At 41.0% G+C, this 15029-nt stretch overlaps 2 protein-coding genes across 2 annotated transcripts in view; one reads left to right on the top strand and one right to left on the bottom strand.

Annotated features, from left to right (window-relative positions):
- COL1A2 (collagen type I alpha 2 chain) overlaps positions 1-8498 on the bottom strand; it is a 32272-nt gene extending 23774 nt beyond the window's left edge. The window contains exons 1-10 of the mRNA XM_057304516.1: positions 8421-8498; positions 7930-7944; positions 7250-7285; positions 6017-6109; positions 4694-4750; positions 1563-1607; positions 1423-1476; positions 1277-1330; positions 910-963; positions 451-504 (exon numbers count right to left, since the gene is read on the bottom strand). Coding sequence (XP_057160499.1) covers positions 451-504; positions 910-963; positions 1277-1330; positions 1423-1476; positions 1563-1607; positions 4694-4750; positions 6017-6109; positions 7250-7285; positions 7930-7944; positions 8421-8498 — 540 coding nt within the window. The remainder of the gene's footprint in view (positions 1-450; positions 505-909; positions 964-1276; positions 1331-1422; positions 1477-1562; positions 1608-4693; positions 4751-6016; positions 6110-7249; positions 7286-7929; positions 7945-8420) is intronic.
- Positions 8499-9905: 1407 nt separating this feature from the next.
- On the top strand, positions 9906-14802 carry LOC130542121 (uncharacterized). The gene is made up of 3 exons (XM_057304515.1): positions 9906-10002; positions 11485-11891; positions 12215-14802. The coding sequence occupies exons 1-3, from the start codon at positions 9906-9908 to the stop codon at positions 12515-12517; spliced, it is 807 nt and encodes a 268-aa protein (XP_057160498.1). The 3' UTR covers positions 12518-14802.
- Positions 14803-15029: the final 227 nt, after the last annotated feature.

The following is a 15029-nucleotide window of genomic DNA, read 5'->3' as shown; positions in this document are numbered from 1 at the left end:
TCCAGTATAGTGCTTGGTCCAATTCTGACCTCCTGGGTGATGACCGCTTCAGAGCAATGGAGGGTCGGTGCCTGGCAAACTGGCTCCATTGCCCCAGGTAAGTCACTAAACCTCCCTGCACTTGCAAGGGAGGGAAATAGAACTAGATGCTCTCTCACAGCTTTTCCCTCTTTAATAAGTTTACGATTTTCAGATGGTTTTAAGTACCTCTTAAAGTCATACGCCTTTTATACAATTTTCCCCGTAGGGATCCTCGTTTCTTGGAAGAAGCCAGGAACGCACTGAGAGAAGTACACCCCACTGAACTTTTCAGCCATCTAAACTCTTCTCTAACCGTCTTTACTCTGGCGAATTCCAGGAATTTGGAAGTATGTGTCAGCCAGAAGTTTAAATATAGTTGAGGCTTTTCCTAAAAGCATTTACTCTCCTCTGGGTAGAGAATGTGCTCACCCGAATGCCTTTGAAGCCAGGAAGTCCAGGAGTCCCAGGGAAACCACGAGCACCCTTAAAAAGAAACACAGAAGAAAAATAATGTTTTTGTTTTAAATTAGAAAACAATGATTTCTTCCCTCCAAAGTGTTTCTTCTCATTGAAGTTCAAGTTTGGAATCAAAGACTGGGATATTTTTAAGCACAGAGCAGCAAATTCACTTGCTCTCATTTGAGTAAGACTAGGGTATTTGTACAAAACATGATGTAGTTTACAGCACGCTTTCTGCCGTTAAAACAACATTCCTGGCATTAACAAAAACTGTATGCATTCTTAACAAGGCTCCTTGATTCGTCAGAAACCTCCAGTGAGTGGCACGTGTTCAAACATCTAGGTGGCCATTTAGACTGATCCCAGTTTTACCAACCGTCTCGCACGGGAGACACCACTGGTGACTGGAGACACCAGGATAAAGCTTACCTGTGGTCCAACAACTCCTCTCTCACCAGGTCGTCCAGGTTTTCCAGGGTGACCCTAAAACATGAAAGCATCGTAGGGTCAGCCTTTTCTTGCTAAGCCATCAGATGAAAGTCGGAACATTTTGGTTTTTAAAATGGGGGAAAAAGGCATTCTAGAAAAATGTGGATCCAAATATATATTTAATTAACAACTAATTTCCTTAAATACAAACAAATTAAGGTTTCATTAAAATAACATCTTCCATATGGGGAGAGTTATGTCGGGCATATTCAGCTTTTGGCAGAATACTTCATTTGAATCCAGAAATTCTTGTCGAGGCAGGAGTGTTTAAATGGCATTTTGGAAACGCTTATGAGTAAATACTCACATCCTCCCCAGCCTTGCCAGGAGGCCCAGGTGGACCACGAGCACCCGCAGGACCCTGAGAAAACAGGAGACCAATCATTTTGTTAAGATTACATTAATAAACATCTTGAAGACAAAATCTACCAGAACGGGCGAAAATGTACTCACAGTTTGACCAGGTTCACCAGGCTCACCAGCAGGTCCTTGGAAACCTTGAGGGCCCTAAAAGAAAACAGTACGTCATACTCCACACCCTCCTTTAATTCTGGCTTTTTCCGTAAGAGAGATTATAAGCTGCCGGTACTTACAGGAGCTCCAGACGCACCAGGTGGCCCTCGAGGTCCCATCAAACCCTGGGAAGAGGACAAGTCTTAGCACTGAGAAGTTATTACGGTGTTGGTTTGAGTTAGAGAGGACTGGCATAGTAGTGCCACAGACATTTTTGTGATGGACAGACAAACAGAATTATCCTGGTTTTATTTCATAGATTTTGTTTCTGCCAAGGAGGCTTTCAGACCAACGTTTCCTCCACTATTTCTCTGTTTTTACTTCCGCCTTTTCTCCTAACCCAAATCAGAGAACCCAATTGGCTCAGAGGCCACAGGTTTCTTAAAGTTGCAGACAACTAGGCAGATCGAGATTGTTCTAATGCAATGAAGTGGATCCGTCTTTTCACAGTATGGAATAGACAACCGCCTTCCATGCAGCAGACGAAGCATTTCCATTTGGATTCCCTCGATCACAGATAGGTCATCTCCCCATGTCATATTTAGCTAAGAAAGTGATATTTTTATTGCCACAAGGGGCATAAATTGAAAAGGATCGCAAGTCCTTCTTAATGATTAGAGGGAGGTTTGTTATATAAGCTTAGATCTCCTTTTAGGGCTGTTGGGGACTGATAAAATGTCAGACAAAAGCAGATGTAGTGAGGGGTGAAGGAAAAATAAAGCATTATTGAAACATCCTCCTGGAAGGTTCTAATATTATTATTGGAAATGTGGCCCACAACCACGGCAGACTGTTCCTCCTTTTGTTCTTCCTCCTGTCCCACACCAGTAGAGTGCGAGTTCAATCCACATTCTCCACCCCCCTTTGCAGTAATCAATGCCTGTGCAATCGCTCCTGTAGGGGCCAGCTCCTTCATGCTGAAAATATTGCATAGGCAAGTCCAGGGTAATTGGTTCATGACACACCAACCGTGGGGACTCTGCAGGCAAGTCTGCCCCACGGTATTAATGCCTAGAGTGAAATAATACGGATTTTATTAAAAACCACCTCATCTTAATTATAAGAATTATTTGGTTTTAGAAATTGCTTCCACATTAAAAGAAACTGTCACTTTTCAATCAAAATAATTTTTTAGGTATACATTTAAAATAATTTTCTTTGACACCATGAATTTTTAATTATATTTATTCATTTTTCCGCATATTTGCAACAATTTCATTTACATAACAGGCAGTTTATTTTGTGGAGCCTGTGAGACGGACGATGATTACTCATTAATTCAGAGAAGAACCCTGTGGGGTTTTATAGTTATTGATTTTCCAACATGGAAAATTATTTTAATACTTTATTGCTGCCTATCTTTCTTATTTGTGAGCCACATATCTGTTGATTACACATGTCTGTGACTGTGTGTGGATGGTGCAAGCTTAAATTATATTTCACTGATATTTAAAAGTAAAACACTCTGTTTTATGCCCCCCAGAGAATGTTCCAAAGTCAAGGGAATCTGAAATCCATATTAATTTTCTAGGCTTATGTAGGCTATTTTATCAGTGTTTTACTGTTTCCCCCCCCCCTTTAGCTTCTTCTTGAGACATATGTACTGCCTTAAAGCTGACTAATGTTCAGCATTAGCTGAAATGGCTAATTTCTAATATCCAATATAAACAAAGCCAAAGAAAATCTCTACTTCTTCATTTCAGATATGGATGTTTTAAATTACCAGGAAAAATCAGGAAATTGGAAATCATCAATTAAAAGCACATTACTTCTCAAGTGAGAGTTTTAATTTACAGAAAATATTATCTTGCCCTTATGGTGTATTAGCTTATGGCGGACCATTAGGTCCAGCCGAACATCTTCTTTTGAAGATAGAGCACTGAATACATTGTCCAGGTAAAATCTGTACTCTAGAGACCATGTTAACGTTAAACTGTAGTGTTTAATCAACTTAATATTTTTAGTTCCAGCAATGTGTCCCTTTATTTTATACATACTAGTATATATTGTGCACGCTCATATTTTTTTTTTCTAACACATCTCATTAATGCTTGTCGGAAGGCTTGCTTGTTAAAGATAGACCATCATCATCATAATCATATAGGGAACTTTTCTGGATGTTACTCAAATTATAGGATATGTTGCTAACTATTTGCACTGAGTGATATGAATGCTAAATTATACTCATTTTCTTTTCTATATGGATTTATAATTAATAGACTAAAAAGGTATTAATCAAAAGGTATTAAAAGAAACATTTCCAGTCCTGTTAACTCCTTGAGGGAGGGTGAGATTCTGTCATATTCACTGCTACATCCCTAGTGCACAGTACAGTTTGGGGCTCACTGGAGGCACCTGATAAATATTGGTTGAATAAACTGATGTTTAATTCAAGTGCTAGATATGTGAGACATGATGTTGTTGATTATCAGACATCCTGCCTGGAGGCTAGTCCTAGTTTTGCCATTAACCACCTCCATGGCCCTGGAAGAGCTTCAACTCTCTAGGACAAATGGGCTGGGGCACCTGGGTGGCTCAGTCGGTTAAGCCTCCAACTCTTGGTTTTGGCTCAGGTCATGATCTCAAGGTCCTGGGATTGAGCCCCACATTGGGCTCTTACTCAGTTAAGAATCTGCTTGTCCCTCTCCTTCTGCTTTTCCCTGCCCTGACTCAAAGAAAGACAGAGAGAGAGAGAGAGAGAAGGAAGGAAAGAAGGAAGGAAGGAAGAAAGGAAGGAAAGAGAAAGAAAGAAAGAAAGAAAGAAAGAAAGAAAGAAAGAAAGAAAGAAAGAGAGAGAACCTTTTTAAGAAATGGGCTGGACTAGAACTTGCTGTTCCTTTCTAGCACGTTTATCGAACTTTAGAGCTCTGTGTCTCTAAAGGTTGCTTAAAATTCTGAGCAATGTTAAAGGATATAAAAAACTTAATCAGAGTGATCATTCTTTTGAATTAAATTTGCATATCTAAGTTATAGTTACTATGTCCAGAGATTATTTACACATTGGAAACATGTTTGTAGAGAAAATTCAACCCCCAGATCTAGGCTTAGATTATTATAGATTTGAATACAAAAGGAGTTGCTGCTTTTATCTGATCTAAGTATTGAGTGTTAACCTAGGTAGTTAAGAAAATGGCAATGTGAAATTTTTAACATAAAAACAAATTCTCTATTCAGTAATTTTTTGACTAAGATTAGAAAGAGAGAAGCATACCATTGGTCCAGGGCCAAGGCCAACTCCTTTTCCAGGATCGTACTGAGCTGCAAAGTTCTAGAGGGGAAAAAAACACATTATATATATTAAAATTACCAGCTCTGTAGTTCACTTTCTCATACTACTTGTAAATATTTTTATGTTGTTGTTTAAAAGGGAACAATATTTTTATCTACTTATCAGTTTATAATTCCATATTGAGCTAAATTCCTAAAAAGTCAGGAGAAAACACAAGTGTAAAATCGAGTCCCCACCTTGTTTGAAGTGGGAAGCTTCCCTACCTTATTTTTTCAAACCCTTTCCTAACCTGCTAATCACCTCTCCCCTCTTCAACACTGAGAAAGGGGAGCTTTCTAAACTTTAAGTCACTGGAGACTCCTGACAAATTAAGCAGAGACCAAGAGGTCACCTTCGCATTTGAACCTGTTGCCCGCTCCTCCAGAACTACACACAAGGGACTAAGAGACCTTTTTCTTGCTGGAGTTTCAAAAAGGATATAAAGAGTTTTCAAGTTTAGAGGAAAATTAAATTAAAATGCCCCTTGGAAGATTAAACTTTTAAAAAATAGTTCACAGTAATAACTTTACTGTTAAAGATCTCTCTTATAGTAGTAGATCTATTAAAGAAGGTGCTTTTTAATGCACTCAGTAGATAAGCAATCATAATAAGATCTTTTGGGGGAGAAAGGTCTTATTTTACTGGCATACAGTTGGGTATTAGAATCAAGCTTCTGATTCATAGTGCTAACCAATTAAGCAAATATGTTTTCCTTCCTGCAGTGAGGCCATTTGGCACTCATACCATTGTTAAAGACATAAAGCTAAAAGAAGATATTAATGAAAAAGGGAAATGTACTTTTCTCAAATTAGTTTCAAGCAAATTAAACCTAAAACTACTTTGAATGTTGGTTCAGCAGACTCCAAGCCAAGGAGAATAAAAAGAGTAGGATGTTTGTGAAATTGCTGAAGATCAGGGATTTCACTTATAATTCAATCTAATCAAACTCTTTAATAATGCAACACCTCTTATTTGTGCCCTACTGATGAAAGATATTAAATCCCCAAATTAAATAATAGTCATGAGGGCTGCAGCTACCTTCAGTGAACACAAAGACCAGTCCTGTAATTGACAAGGGCTCACAAAGAGACCGGGCAAAGCAAACTCTTGAATGAAGAAGCTAAAGAAATGAAATAAAATGTATGAATATCCAAATAGCAGACTCTCCCTTAACTGCTAAAAATAAGTTCCATAATGAGCCTTCTTTCAAAAGAGGTATAAGACACTGAAGTTCGCTGAAAGTTAGCAGTACTTAAGACACCTTACCCCGCCAAGACCAGGGGGGCCAGGAGGACCAGGTGGACCAGGAGGGCCTGGGATGCCATCGTCACCATCTCTGCCTGGTGGGCCTGGTGGACCCTGTTTTGTAAAAAGTGAAATAGGTCACAGGTAGACAGACCCCCATAGAAACCTATACATATAAAAAGGAGACCTAAGAATACACGTGGTAAGGTCAGTTGTTCCAGACCTGTCAATGTGCAAGTGGTAAGAAAATTTAATATGCCATATTTGTCACTAATTGAACTTCACTTATGACATGGGTCTTTTTTAGAAGGAGGTTTAGTGACTGATACACAAAGAAGACACAAGACAGACTAGTTCCTCTGGAAGAGGGATAGCTCAGCCTTTGAATATTAATTCATAATGGAGTTCCAGGATTCAAATAAAGATGGAAATTATAGCTACCATTTATAATTCTATAAACTTCATATGGAAAATAGTGCACAGTGATATACTCTGTATATTTATTGTCAGTTTCAGACTGATAAACTTATTCAACTGTTTTGGTATATTATGTATGAATGGTAGATTAATTGATATGATAATTAATAAAGTCACTTAGTCACAAGGTAGAAAATCCTGCAGATTTCCTACCATTAATACTATGTTGTTACAGTAATTTATTGACATAATGCTACCTCTAATAGACTGTTTGAGTGGAATACATTTTAGAATGCACTTCCCAACAGATACGAGATATAGGTATTGATATATTGGCAAAAGTGTCATATAATGTAGTTATACATGCCAAATAAGCCTAGCAGGGAGATCAAAGAATACCATGGATAAATTGCACATTTACAAATTTAGACAGAAACATGTTGTTGACTGCTGTTTCACTACTATTCCCAGGCTACGTAAGAGATCTTACTTGAAAAGCAAACAAAACCTGTGCAAAGAGAGGACTGTGGTGGTAGGTAGATACATTTCCAATATGCATAAGTTGGACAGGTCAGCTGAAAACAAAGACAGACCATGCAAAGAATATGGCTGCTTATAATAGCTTTGCTTTCTAAAAAGATAATCTTGATCTAAAAAAAATAGTGATTATATATGATAATGCTCATTCACCTCTTCTGTAGGACATTACCTGCCTAAAAGGTGGTGCAAATATCTGAATACATAATACTCTTACAGACTGTCAAGTTTCCTGTAGTTTCTAACCTGTAGTTATTCAAATATGGCCCAAAGCTTTTTAACAGTTCAAAAATTACACACCCTTTCTCCACGTGGTCCTCTATCTCCAGCTGGGCCCTACGGGGAAGATACAAACAGCACAGTAATAAATGTCTAAGCAATTTCCACTGAACAAGCAAGCATTCTTGACAATAATTAGTCGGTAAGACTGATCTAAACACAATATTATTAGAAAATAGCTGTAAAAATGGCATGATACAATAGAAAGCAAGTATATTGTTTTTATTATAATTACATGTAATGTTTTTCAACTGGGAGACTAGAGGCTGCAGTCTCCAGTCATTAGGCCAATATTATAACTACTATTTTTAGAAATATGATTTCTGTGGATAAAATTACCGTTTTGTTACATCATTAACAGTATATTTATACAGTCAAAGCCCTATAAAATAAACTTTCATTTACTGCCTATAATTAATATAATACTCATTCCATCTCCAGAATCAAAACAAGTTTTTTTCCTTTAGTGTGTAAATCACCAGTTTGTATGATATAAGTGTAATTAGAGATAATTCTGGAAGATAATAAAGCTTGGTTATCTTAAACATCAAAGCTACTTTATTTTATGGTTTAACTAATGCATATCCATGTGAGCAAAATCTTGACAAAGTATTTTCCTTCTGTAGTTTACTATAAATTTAGTTAAATTAGAAGTTATTTCTTATCATTTCAGATATTATGGAAAAGTACTGGACTCTTACCTTCCTTGCAGTTGCCTAGAAAAGAATAAGAAATAATTATGAGAAAAATTGTATATTTTTTTAAATGGCTCTCATTTCTGTGTAGTATACAACTATATCTACAGAGTATATACATTGTGCATACCATTATTCCAATATTTCAACGTATGATTTCAAATTTTATCAATAAATTAAATAAAACATGTTCAGAACCAAAATGCATACTTATCTGTAAATTACGCCTCAAAGTCAATTCATGAACTAAGAATTTGTTCCTAATACTGTTGCAAATGATTCCAAGGGAGTAACAAGATTCTCTAGTTCTGCGAAGTCTCCTGCTTTGTAGTAGCGGATGCTTAAAACCCAAACTTCCACTGGATTATTTATTCTGTTTCTTATGAGCGTTCTTGTCAGGGTGGTCTCATTCAATAGCACCGCCCATTTTGGAAATTGGGGTGGGTACCTTCCAGGCAGCCAGCAAAGTTTGACTACCATAACTCTTCATGATTTACTTGGAAATCCAGGTTGTTCAACACCAGTGTAGCCTCCTCTTCCTTCCCCAGAGAAGGCATTAGTGTGGCCAAAGCCATCCCGGTATTAAAAAAAACAAATTCTAAAAATAATTTTACTCACCTCTTGTAAAGCTGTAGAGGAAAGAGAAAAGAGGGAAATAATCATTAGTATCATTTCATTGATCAACAGTAGTGATTAACAAACAGATATATTAGTTATAAAATTAACTCACCTAATTAAAGGATCAAGTGTATTTTTTATTAAGAATATTCTAATGACTTGGAAATTATGCAGGTCAAAAGTATGGCAGGGATCAGCAGGGTGATTTGTTTGCAATATTAATATGTAAATATATTTTGAATTAAATTGTTAATTATTTACTATTTCATAAATGCTGTGAAATATTAATGTGTCTGAAGGATATTTCTAATGTGTAGTAATTAAGTTGGTAAACTGCATAGGTGGATCGCTGAACGTAAGACCAGAACGCTGATGAGGAAATAATTTATTGTTTAGACAGTTTGTGATACTTAAAAATCTGTAAAAGGGAAAATTTAGGGAACTATGTTACCTACATATTTTGTTTTTTTATAAAAGTTACCTAGTGCTTCACTGAGTTTATACCGTTCTTAATGTCCTTTTTCAAAAGGTCTAATTTGCAAATTAGTCACTATGAAAATGGAGCCATTTGGACATCTGATATTTTGCTTTAAATTGGTTCACTTAAATTAGGTAAGGTCATTTTACCAATATGTATCACTTTTGTCCCTGAGAAGGAATTGCTCAGCATAAATGGAAAAACTGTGGATTAAAGATCTTGAGAAGTAATGGGAAAAACACACTCAAGTAATAGCCCCCCCCCCTTTGCCATAATTCCTCTCCTACGGTATAAAAATTATAGGTTAACACAGGATATAAGGGTGGCCAAGCTGGCAACAAGATGAATCACCCCTAAAAATTGCTTTAATTAGGTGGCCAAGAAGTGTGTCATTTGGAGTGAGAACATCTGTTGCAATAGTCACAATTCGGGAGGGTGGACCACATCCAGCACTGATATTTAAGGGTAATTTATGAGAATTACTTTTAAATTAGGAAAATGATATGTTTACTTCATTGTGTCCATCAGTAGGAAGAATAATTATGCCCAGGCTTGATTAACGGAACTCCTTATGATTTTGGAAATTTGCCTTTTAATTACTCAGACTGAGCCATTTTGAAGAAATGTGTGTTTGGTAACTTTTATTCCAGACTGCAGTTGGCTGTTGGTCAGAAGGTTAGTCGCCTCTTCTACCTTCAGACTTCCCTAGGTCTGTTTTCATCTTTCCTTTAGGAGCCAGCTTTCCCCCATCCTCAGATCTCATAAAAACCAAATTGGTAATGTGAATTTGTTCTATACAATTACTCCTTAGTATCCACAGTGTGTAAACTAAAAGTGGACAAAGGGAGAAAACACACACACACAAAAATACATCGTCAATGATGCAATGGTAGACACCGTGGCATGTGGGTGGAGCAAACTTTTTGGAGTGTTGGGTGTGGCCAGACACTCCTCAGACCCTATTAAGTCAGTATCTTTGTCTGGTAATTAGGCAGCCATTTTCAAAAACGGACTGATTTTCTTCAGTCTATCTTGACGCAAAAGTCTGGTCATGAAACATATGGCTGAAAGTGGCCCCGGAGTCCATCTAATCTGCATTCCGCATTTTAGAAAAGGCTCAGTTGGACTTGCCCGAGGTCACATGGTAAATTAGTGGACAAGTCATTGGAAAATCCCGGGTCTCTTAAGTTTCGTATCCGTGTTGATATTTTCCAACTTACTGTGTTTAGAATGTCTGATTGTCATTGAGAACATGATAAAGAGGTAACTTTCAGGCTCAACGAAAGACGGAACAGATTTTAATTAAATAATGTTACCATTTCCATGACCAGATAATAAATGGAGAAGCTAATTCTACACTTCAGACTGTATCCGTTCCGAGTAACATCATTTTCCTTCCCAGGATACACTGACTAGCTACGGGGAATGGCTTCAATCAGAACTGCAGGTCACCTCTCTGTGTAAACCTGTACGGTCTCTCATGGGGATTCCATTCGCGTGAGGCCTGGTCCCCTGTGCTTTCACCGTCCTCCCTCCAGAGGGCGCCTCATAGTTATCAACATCATCCAGGCAAGCCTTAAACCGCCCAGAAGAGCAAAGCCCTTAGGGAGTGAGTTCTATATTAGTAAATTCAAGGGCTTTCTAACGCAGGCCTCAAGTTTTACAAGGTAGGCACCAGTGCAACCATGGGGACTGTTAGTTGTCAATATCTCACCCTTAGGAAAAAGACTTTCTGCTCTCTTTGAGCCTTACTGATCAGAGGATCCAGATCAAATTAAGACTCACTTCGAGTTGAGAGAAAAGTTCCCTAACTTTTGGCGAGGATTGAGCCTCTTCTGTTTTCATTTCTAAAATAATTTCCACGTTTCTCATCCATGCCTGCGTTTCTCCACATGACAGGGAGCCTTCCCTCCAAGCTGGACCTAGAATTGACTTTAGGTTTCCTTTTTTCAGACCAGGGTGACCACCCGTCTAATCTTTCTCCCCCGTCTGCCCCAAACAAGCCGAAGGCACTTACATTGGCATGTTGCTAGGCACGAAGTTACTGCAAGCAGCAACAAAGTCCGCGTATCCACAAAGCTGAGCATGTCTACCACTTAGACATGCAGACTCCTTGTGTCGCAGAGCCCCTGGGTCACCGGCGGAGGTATCACCTGGCGGGCGCAGGCATGCAGTCGTGGCCAGTACCTCCAACTTAGCTGAAACCTCCTGCCGCCTTGGTGCTAAAATAATAAAGCCCGGATCTGCCCTATTTATACGGCCAAAGTTTCCCTGGCCCGAGGGTGCCTCCAAAAGCGCCTCCACCAATCGGAAGGCTGGGGCTGGGGGCCCGGGCAGCCACAGCTGGGAGGAGACTGCGGGGGCGCAGAGGAGGGAGCGAAGGGGGGAGGGACGTGGCCACGGGGCTGGCTTCTTAAATTGGTTCCATTCTTTTTGAGGACGTGGACACTTTTGAGGCTTTCAAGGGGAAACTCTGACTCGCTGTCTGCATACCTCCGCCCTCCCCATCCCCCCGCCATTCCCCGCCCTTTCCAAGTTTGGAAACACTTTTGGACACGTCGGAGCGCTCTGCAGACACCGACGTGGGCACACTTTGCAGATCTCTGGGCAGCCGGGCAGCTGTAGAAGGGACCGTAGCCCGGAGATCAAAGCAGGAGCTGTCCAGCCCTGCCTCACCTTGTGCCCTGCGGGCCACCCGCAGGGTGGAGGGCGCCCGGCGGGCGCAGCGGAAGCAAGGGAGGAGGGAGCGGGGATTCGACAGCGTGGCGCAGCCAGAGGCCGCCCTCCCCCCGCCCCCTCTCCCCGTCCCCTCACCCCGCCTGCGCCCAGCTTTCTCCAGCTTTGGGGCGTGTGTGCTCCCACTTTTTCAGCAGTAACGCTCTTTCTCTCTCTTCTGGCTCCGGGAGAGGGTGAAAGGGAGGGTTCTGTCTGTGCAGGGTTGGGTTGGAGTCCGAGGACGCCTACCGTTGGGGAGGAGGGGGAAACAAGCGAGGGGTAGCGTGGCACTGAGCACTGGGGAGGATATGCTTTCGCACACTAGACTGGACCCAGCCATCCGGGAAGTCCTTCGACCTCTACTGAGGCCGACTCTCTGCTTGGGCTTTGGAGATTATCTGGCCCTGCAAAATGAGTGCAATTGACGACCCGGACGCCTCTCTTACGGAGCCTCTCCTTTCTCCGTCCTTTCCCCTTCAGGTTTCCACTCTCCACCTCCTCTTCACAGATGCCTTGTCCTCGTCCGGATTTACCAGCTCCACGTTGAGCCTGGACTCAGATCTAACTCTCCAAAGAGTCCCCCAATGCCTGGACCTCCGTGTGCATTCACTGACCCCACTCTTACAGGTAACGCCCAAGCACGTTCTTGGCTTCCTCAGGGCTCCCCTCTACAAGTTGGGGAAAATGCCCAGCCCATCTAGAGGCACATCCAATTCGACTCTGAGATGGGGCCGTCTTCTCTGGTCACACCCCAAGCAGCGCCCTCATCAATGTGGATATTAACTCTCCCCGGAACACTCAACTTCCTTCTCCCCTTTCAGCCCTATCCCATTCTCTGCTCCTCACCAGGGAGAGGAGGAGCTGGGACCTTGACCCTGTGCTCAGAATTGAGGGTGAAAGGCCTCATTGAGAGCTCCTGAGAATTGTGAAATACTGGGGGCAGTCAACTTCAGTGGATGGCCCTTTCCCCAACTCTCTTGAGATGTCATTCCAGGCCCATAAGGCTGGGGCTGCGCTTCTGCCTGCTCTGCACCCCCAACGAGGCAGTCATGTGCTACTCAGAATGCCATGGGCTCCCAGAAGTCAACGCAAAAGGGGCATCTTTAGGTCAATTCCCTCTGTGCCAAACAGAAGTGAGCGGGCTGCAGTTCCTTGCTCCCCACCCCCACTCCCTTTCTTTCTTTTTCTTTCTTTTTTCTTTCTTCCTTCCTTCCTTCCTTTCTTTTTTCTTTCTTTCTCTTTCTTCTCTTTCTTTCTTTCTTTCTTTCTTTCTTTCTTTCTTTCTCTTTCTTTCTTTCTTTCTTTCTTTCTTTCTTTCTTTCTTTCTTTCTCCTATCTCCCTATCTCTTCCTTCCTTGGTTGGGTGGTTGGGTTTTGTTTTTTTGGCTGTGCTTTAAGGAAGAAATTTCTGCCTAAGTTAACTCCATCAGCATCTGCTATAAACCATAGGGATTGAATATTCTTAAACTGGTTGCTTCCTCTAAACTTAAAAACAAACAGGTTAATGGAAACAAAAGGGAACAAACAGAACTATAATAAACCCTTCTTTGATTCTATTTAAAGGCACTGACTTGGGAGATAACTTGGAGAGACTTTTTGCAGTAACATGGAGGGGAAGGAATTTGAAAGGGTATCTGGTCAGTTCTAGGAGGGTTTTCACAAGAAGGAATCCACAGTCAAATCTGATAGTTTAAATTGGAGAACATTTTGTGGAAGTGCAACTATAATTTCTTTTTTAGCATAAAAAATGCTCAGCTAGTTTTTGAAAACTAGAGAAATATCAGTTCAAGCACACATTTATAAACTTAAAGGAAAAACATCTCTGCAGAGTAAACTGATAACTTGAAACACATTCTTGGAAACTGATGCAAATACAAACGCTGCCAGGCTCCTTCCCTGCTGATGTGGCAGGGTTTGAAGCAGGCAGTCGTCAGCGTTTGGTGGGAGGCCCTGGAACTAGACAGAACAACGAAGATGGTGAAAACCAAAGAGGAATTTTTCTTTTTTAAGCGGAAGACTGATTGCAGTCCCAGCCACTTTTATACATTATTTTGACTCTTTCTTACTCATCACTCATTTGGGGAAGATCGTGTTTACAGTTAGATCTCTGTTAAATATTTTGTGCCTCAGAGAGAAGCTTTTTGTGTCTAAGGGGGTGGGGCTGGGAAGAGAGCTGAACCAAAGCCTAAAGGACTGTCCTGGTGATGGCTGCCTGGTGAGGTGGCTGGGGATTGAGCAGGAGGAGAAAGGAGTGAGGGAGTAGATGGGGGAGATGCTGAGGGCTGAGGAGTGGAGGGGTGGAAGAAGGGAGGCAGAGATCAGTCTTCTGCTGCTTAACAGTTAACACCTGGGTTCCTATTCCTCAAGTATTCTCTGTTGCAAAACAGATGGTCTCTTCAACTCCCTACACCCCAGAGATTTCAAACGGGGCCACACCTTAAAGTATGACATGAGAGTCTGCCTGCAAAAGGGATGTGAACAGCTTGATAAAGCCTTGTTGCCTTACACTTTTATTCCTTTCTTTTCTTGGATCAAAGTAAGCATCGGACTGATGTCTCTTTTCAAACATTTGTTGAGGATCTACTCTATGGGAAGCCCCAATACTACCCTCTCTCATTCTAGTTCGAGTTCGAGTTGAGTTAGTTGTCAGACCATTGCCAAGAAGGGATTAGCTGATAATTAAGGCAGTAGCTGACAAGGTTTGAGGGCTGCCTTCTCTCTGTGGTATTTGGAAGACATGGAGATCCCTGACTTACATCCTATCAGCTGGTTTATTCAGTTCCCACTGATCATTTAAATGTATAGTCATTCAAGTAATATTTAGTGTTGTGCCAGGCACTGTACTAGTTGGGGGGTTTATAACTGGGAAACAGAATGACATGGTCATTGCCCTAAGGAGGCTGGCTGATAGTCTGTTGGAGGATAGAAAAGAGTATGGAGAGGACTGTCATGGGGGAAGACAGGGAAGACACAAAATGCTTTTGTGTTTATGGGAGGATTTAAGATGGATACCTCATCTAGACTTAGGTGGGTAGAGTCAAGGAAGGCTTCCTGGAGAAGGCAGCAAGCTCAAGCTTTAAATATGAATAAGATTTAGAAGAGACGGAGGGGGGGGGGGAGATCCAGGTACAGAGGCATTAGAAAATGTGGCAGTTCTGAGGAATGGAAGCATTTCAGCATGGTGGGATGATGGGGTGGGGGCGGGGGCAGAGAATAGGGAAAGGAGCTAGAGATGAGATTGGTGGATTTGGCAGGAACCAGATCAAAAAACAAAAGCATGTTTAAACTGTATTCT

This window comes from Ursus arctos, unplaced genomic scaffold, assembly GCF_023065955.2.
Source record: "Ursus arctos isolate Adak ecotype North America unplaced genomic scaffold, UrsArc2.0 scaffold_3, whole genome shotgun sequence".
In the NCBI taxonomy this organism is placed as follows: domain Eukaryota; kingdom Metazoa; phylum Chordata; class Mammalia; order Carnivora; family Ursidae; genus Ursus; species Ursus arctos.
This window is presented reverse-complemented; position numbering and strand designations above follow the sequence as displayed.

What these genes read in the sequence shown, in the direction of transcription:
- LOC130542121 (XM_057304515.1), top strand. Translation starts at nt 9,906, where the DNA reads ATGGTAGACACCGTGGCATGTGGGTGGAGCAAACTTTTTGGAGTGTTG. An exon ending in TAAGTCAGTATCTTTGTCTG is followed by an intron (nt 10,003 to 11,484) that starts GTAATTAGGCAG and finishes GAGGCTTTCAAG; the next exon opens with GGGAAACTCTGACTCGCTGT. An exon ending in GTGCTCCCACTTTTTCAGCA is followed by an intron (nt 11,892 to 12,214) that starts GTAACGCTCTTT and finishes TTTCCCCTTCAG; the next exon opens with GTTTCCACTCTCCACCTCCT.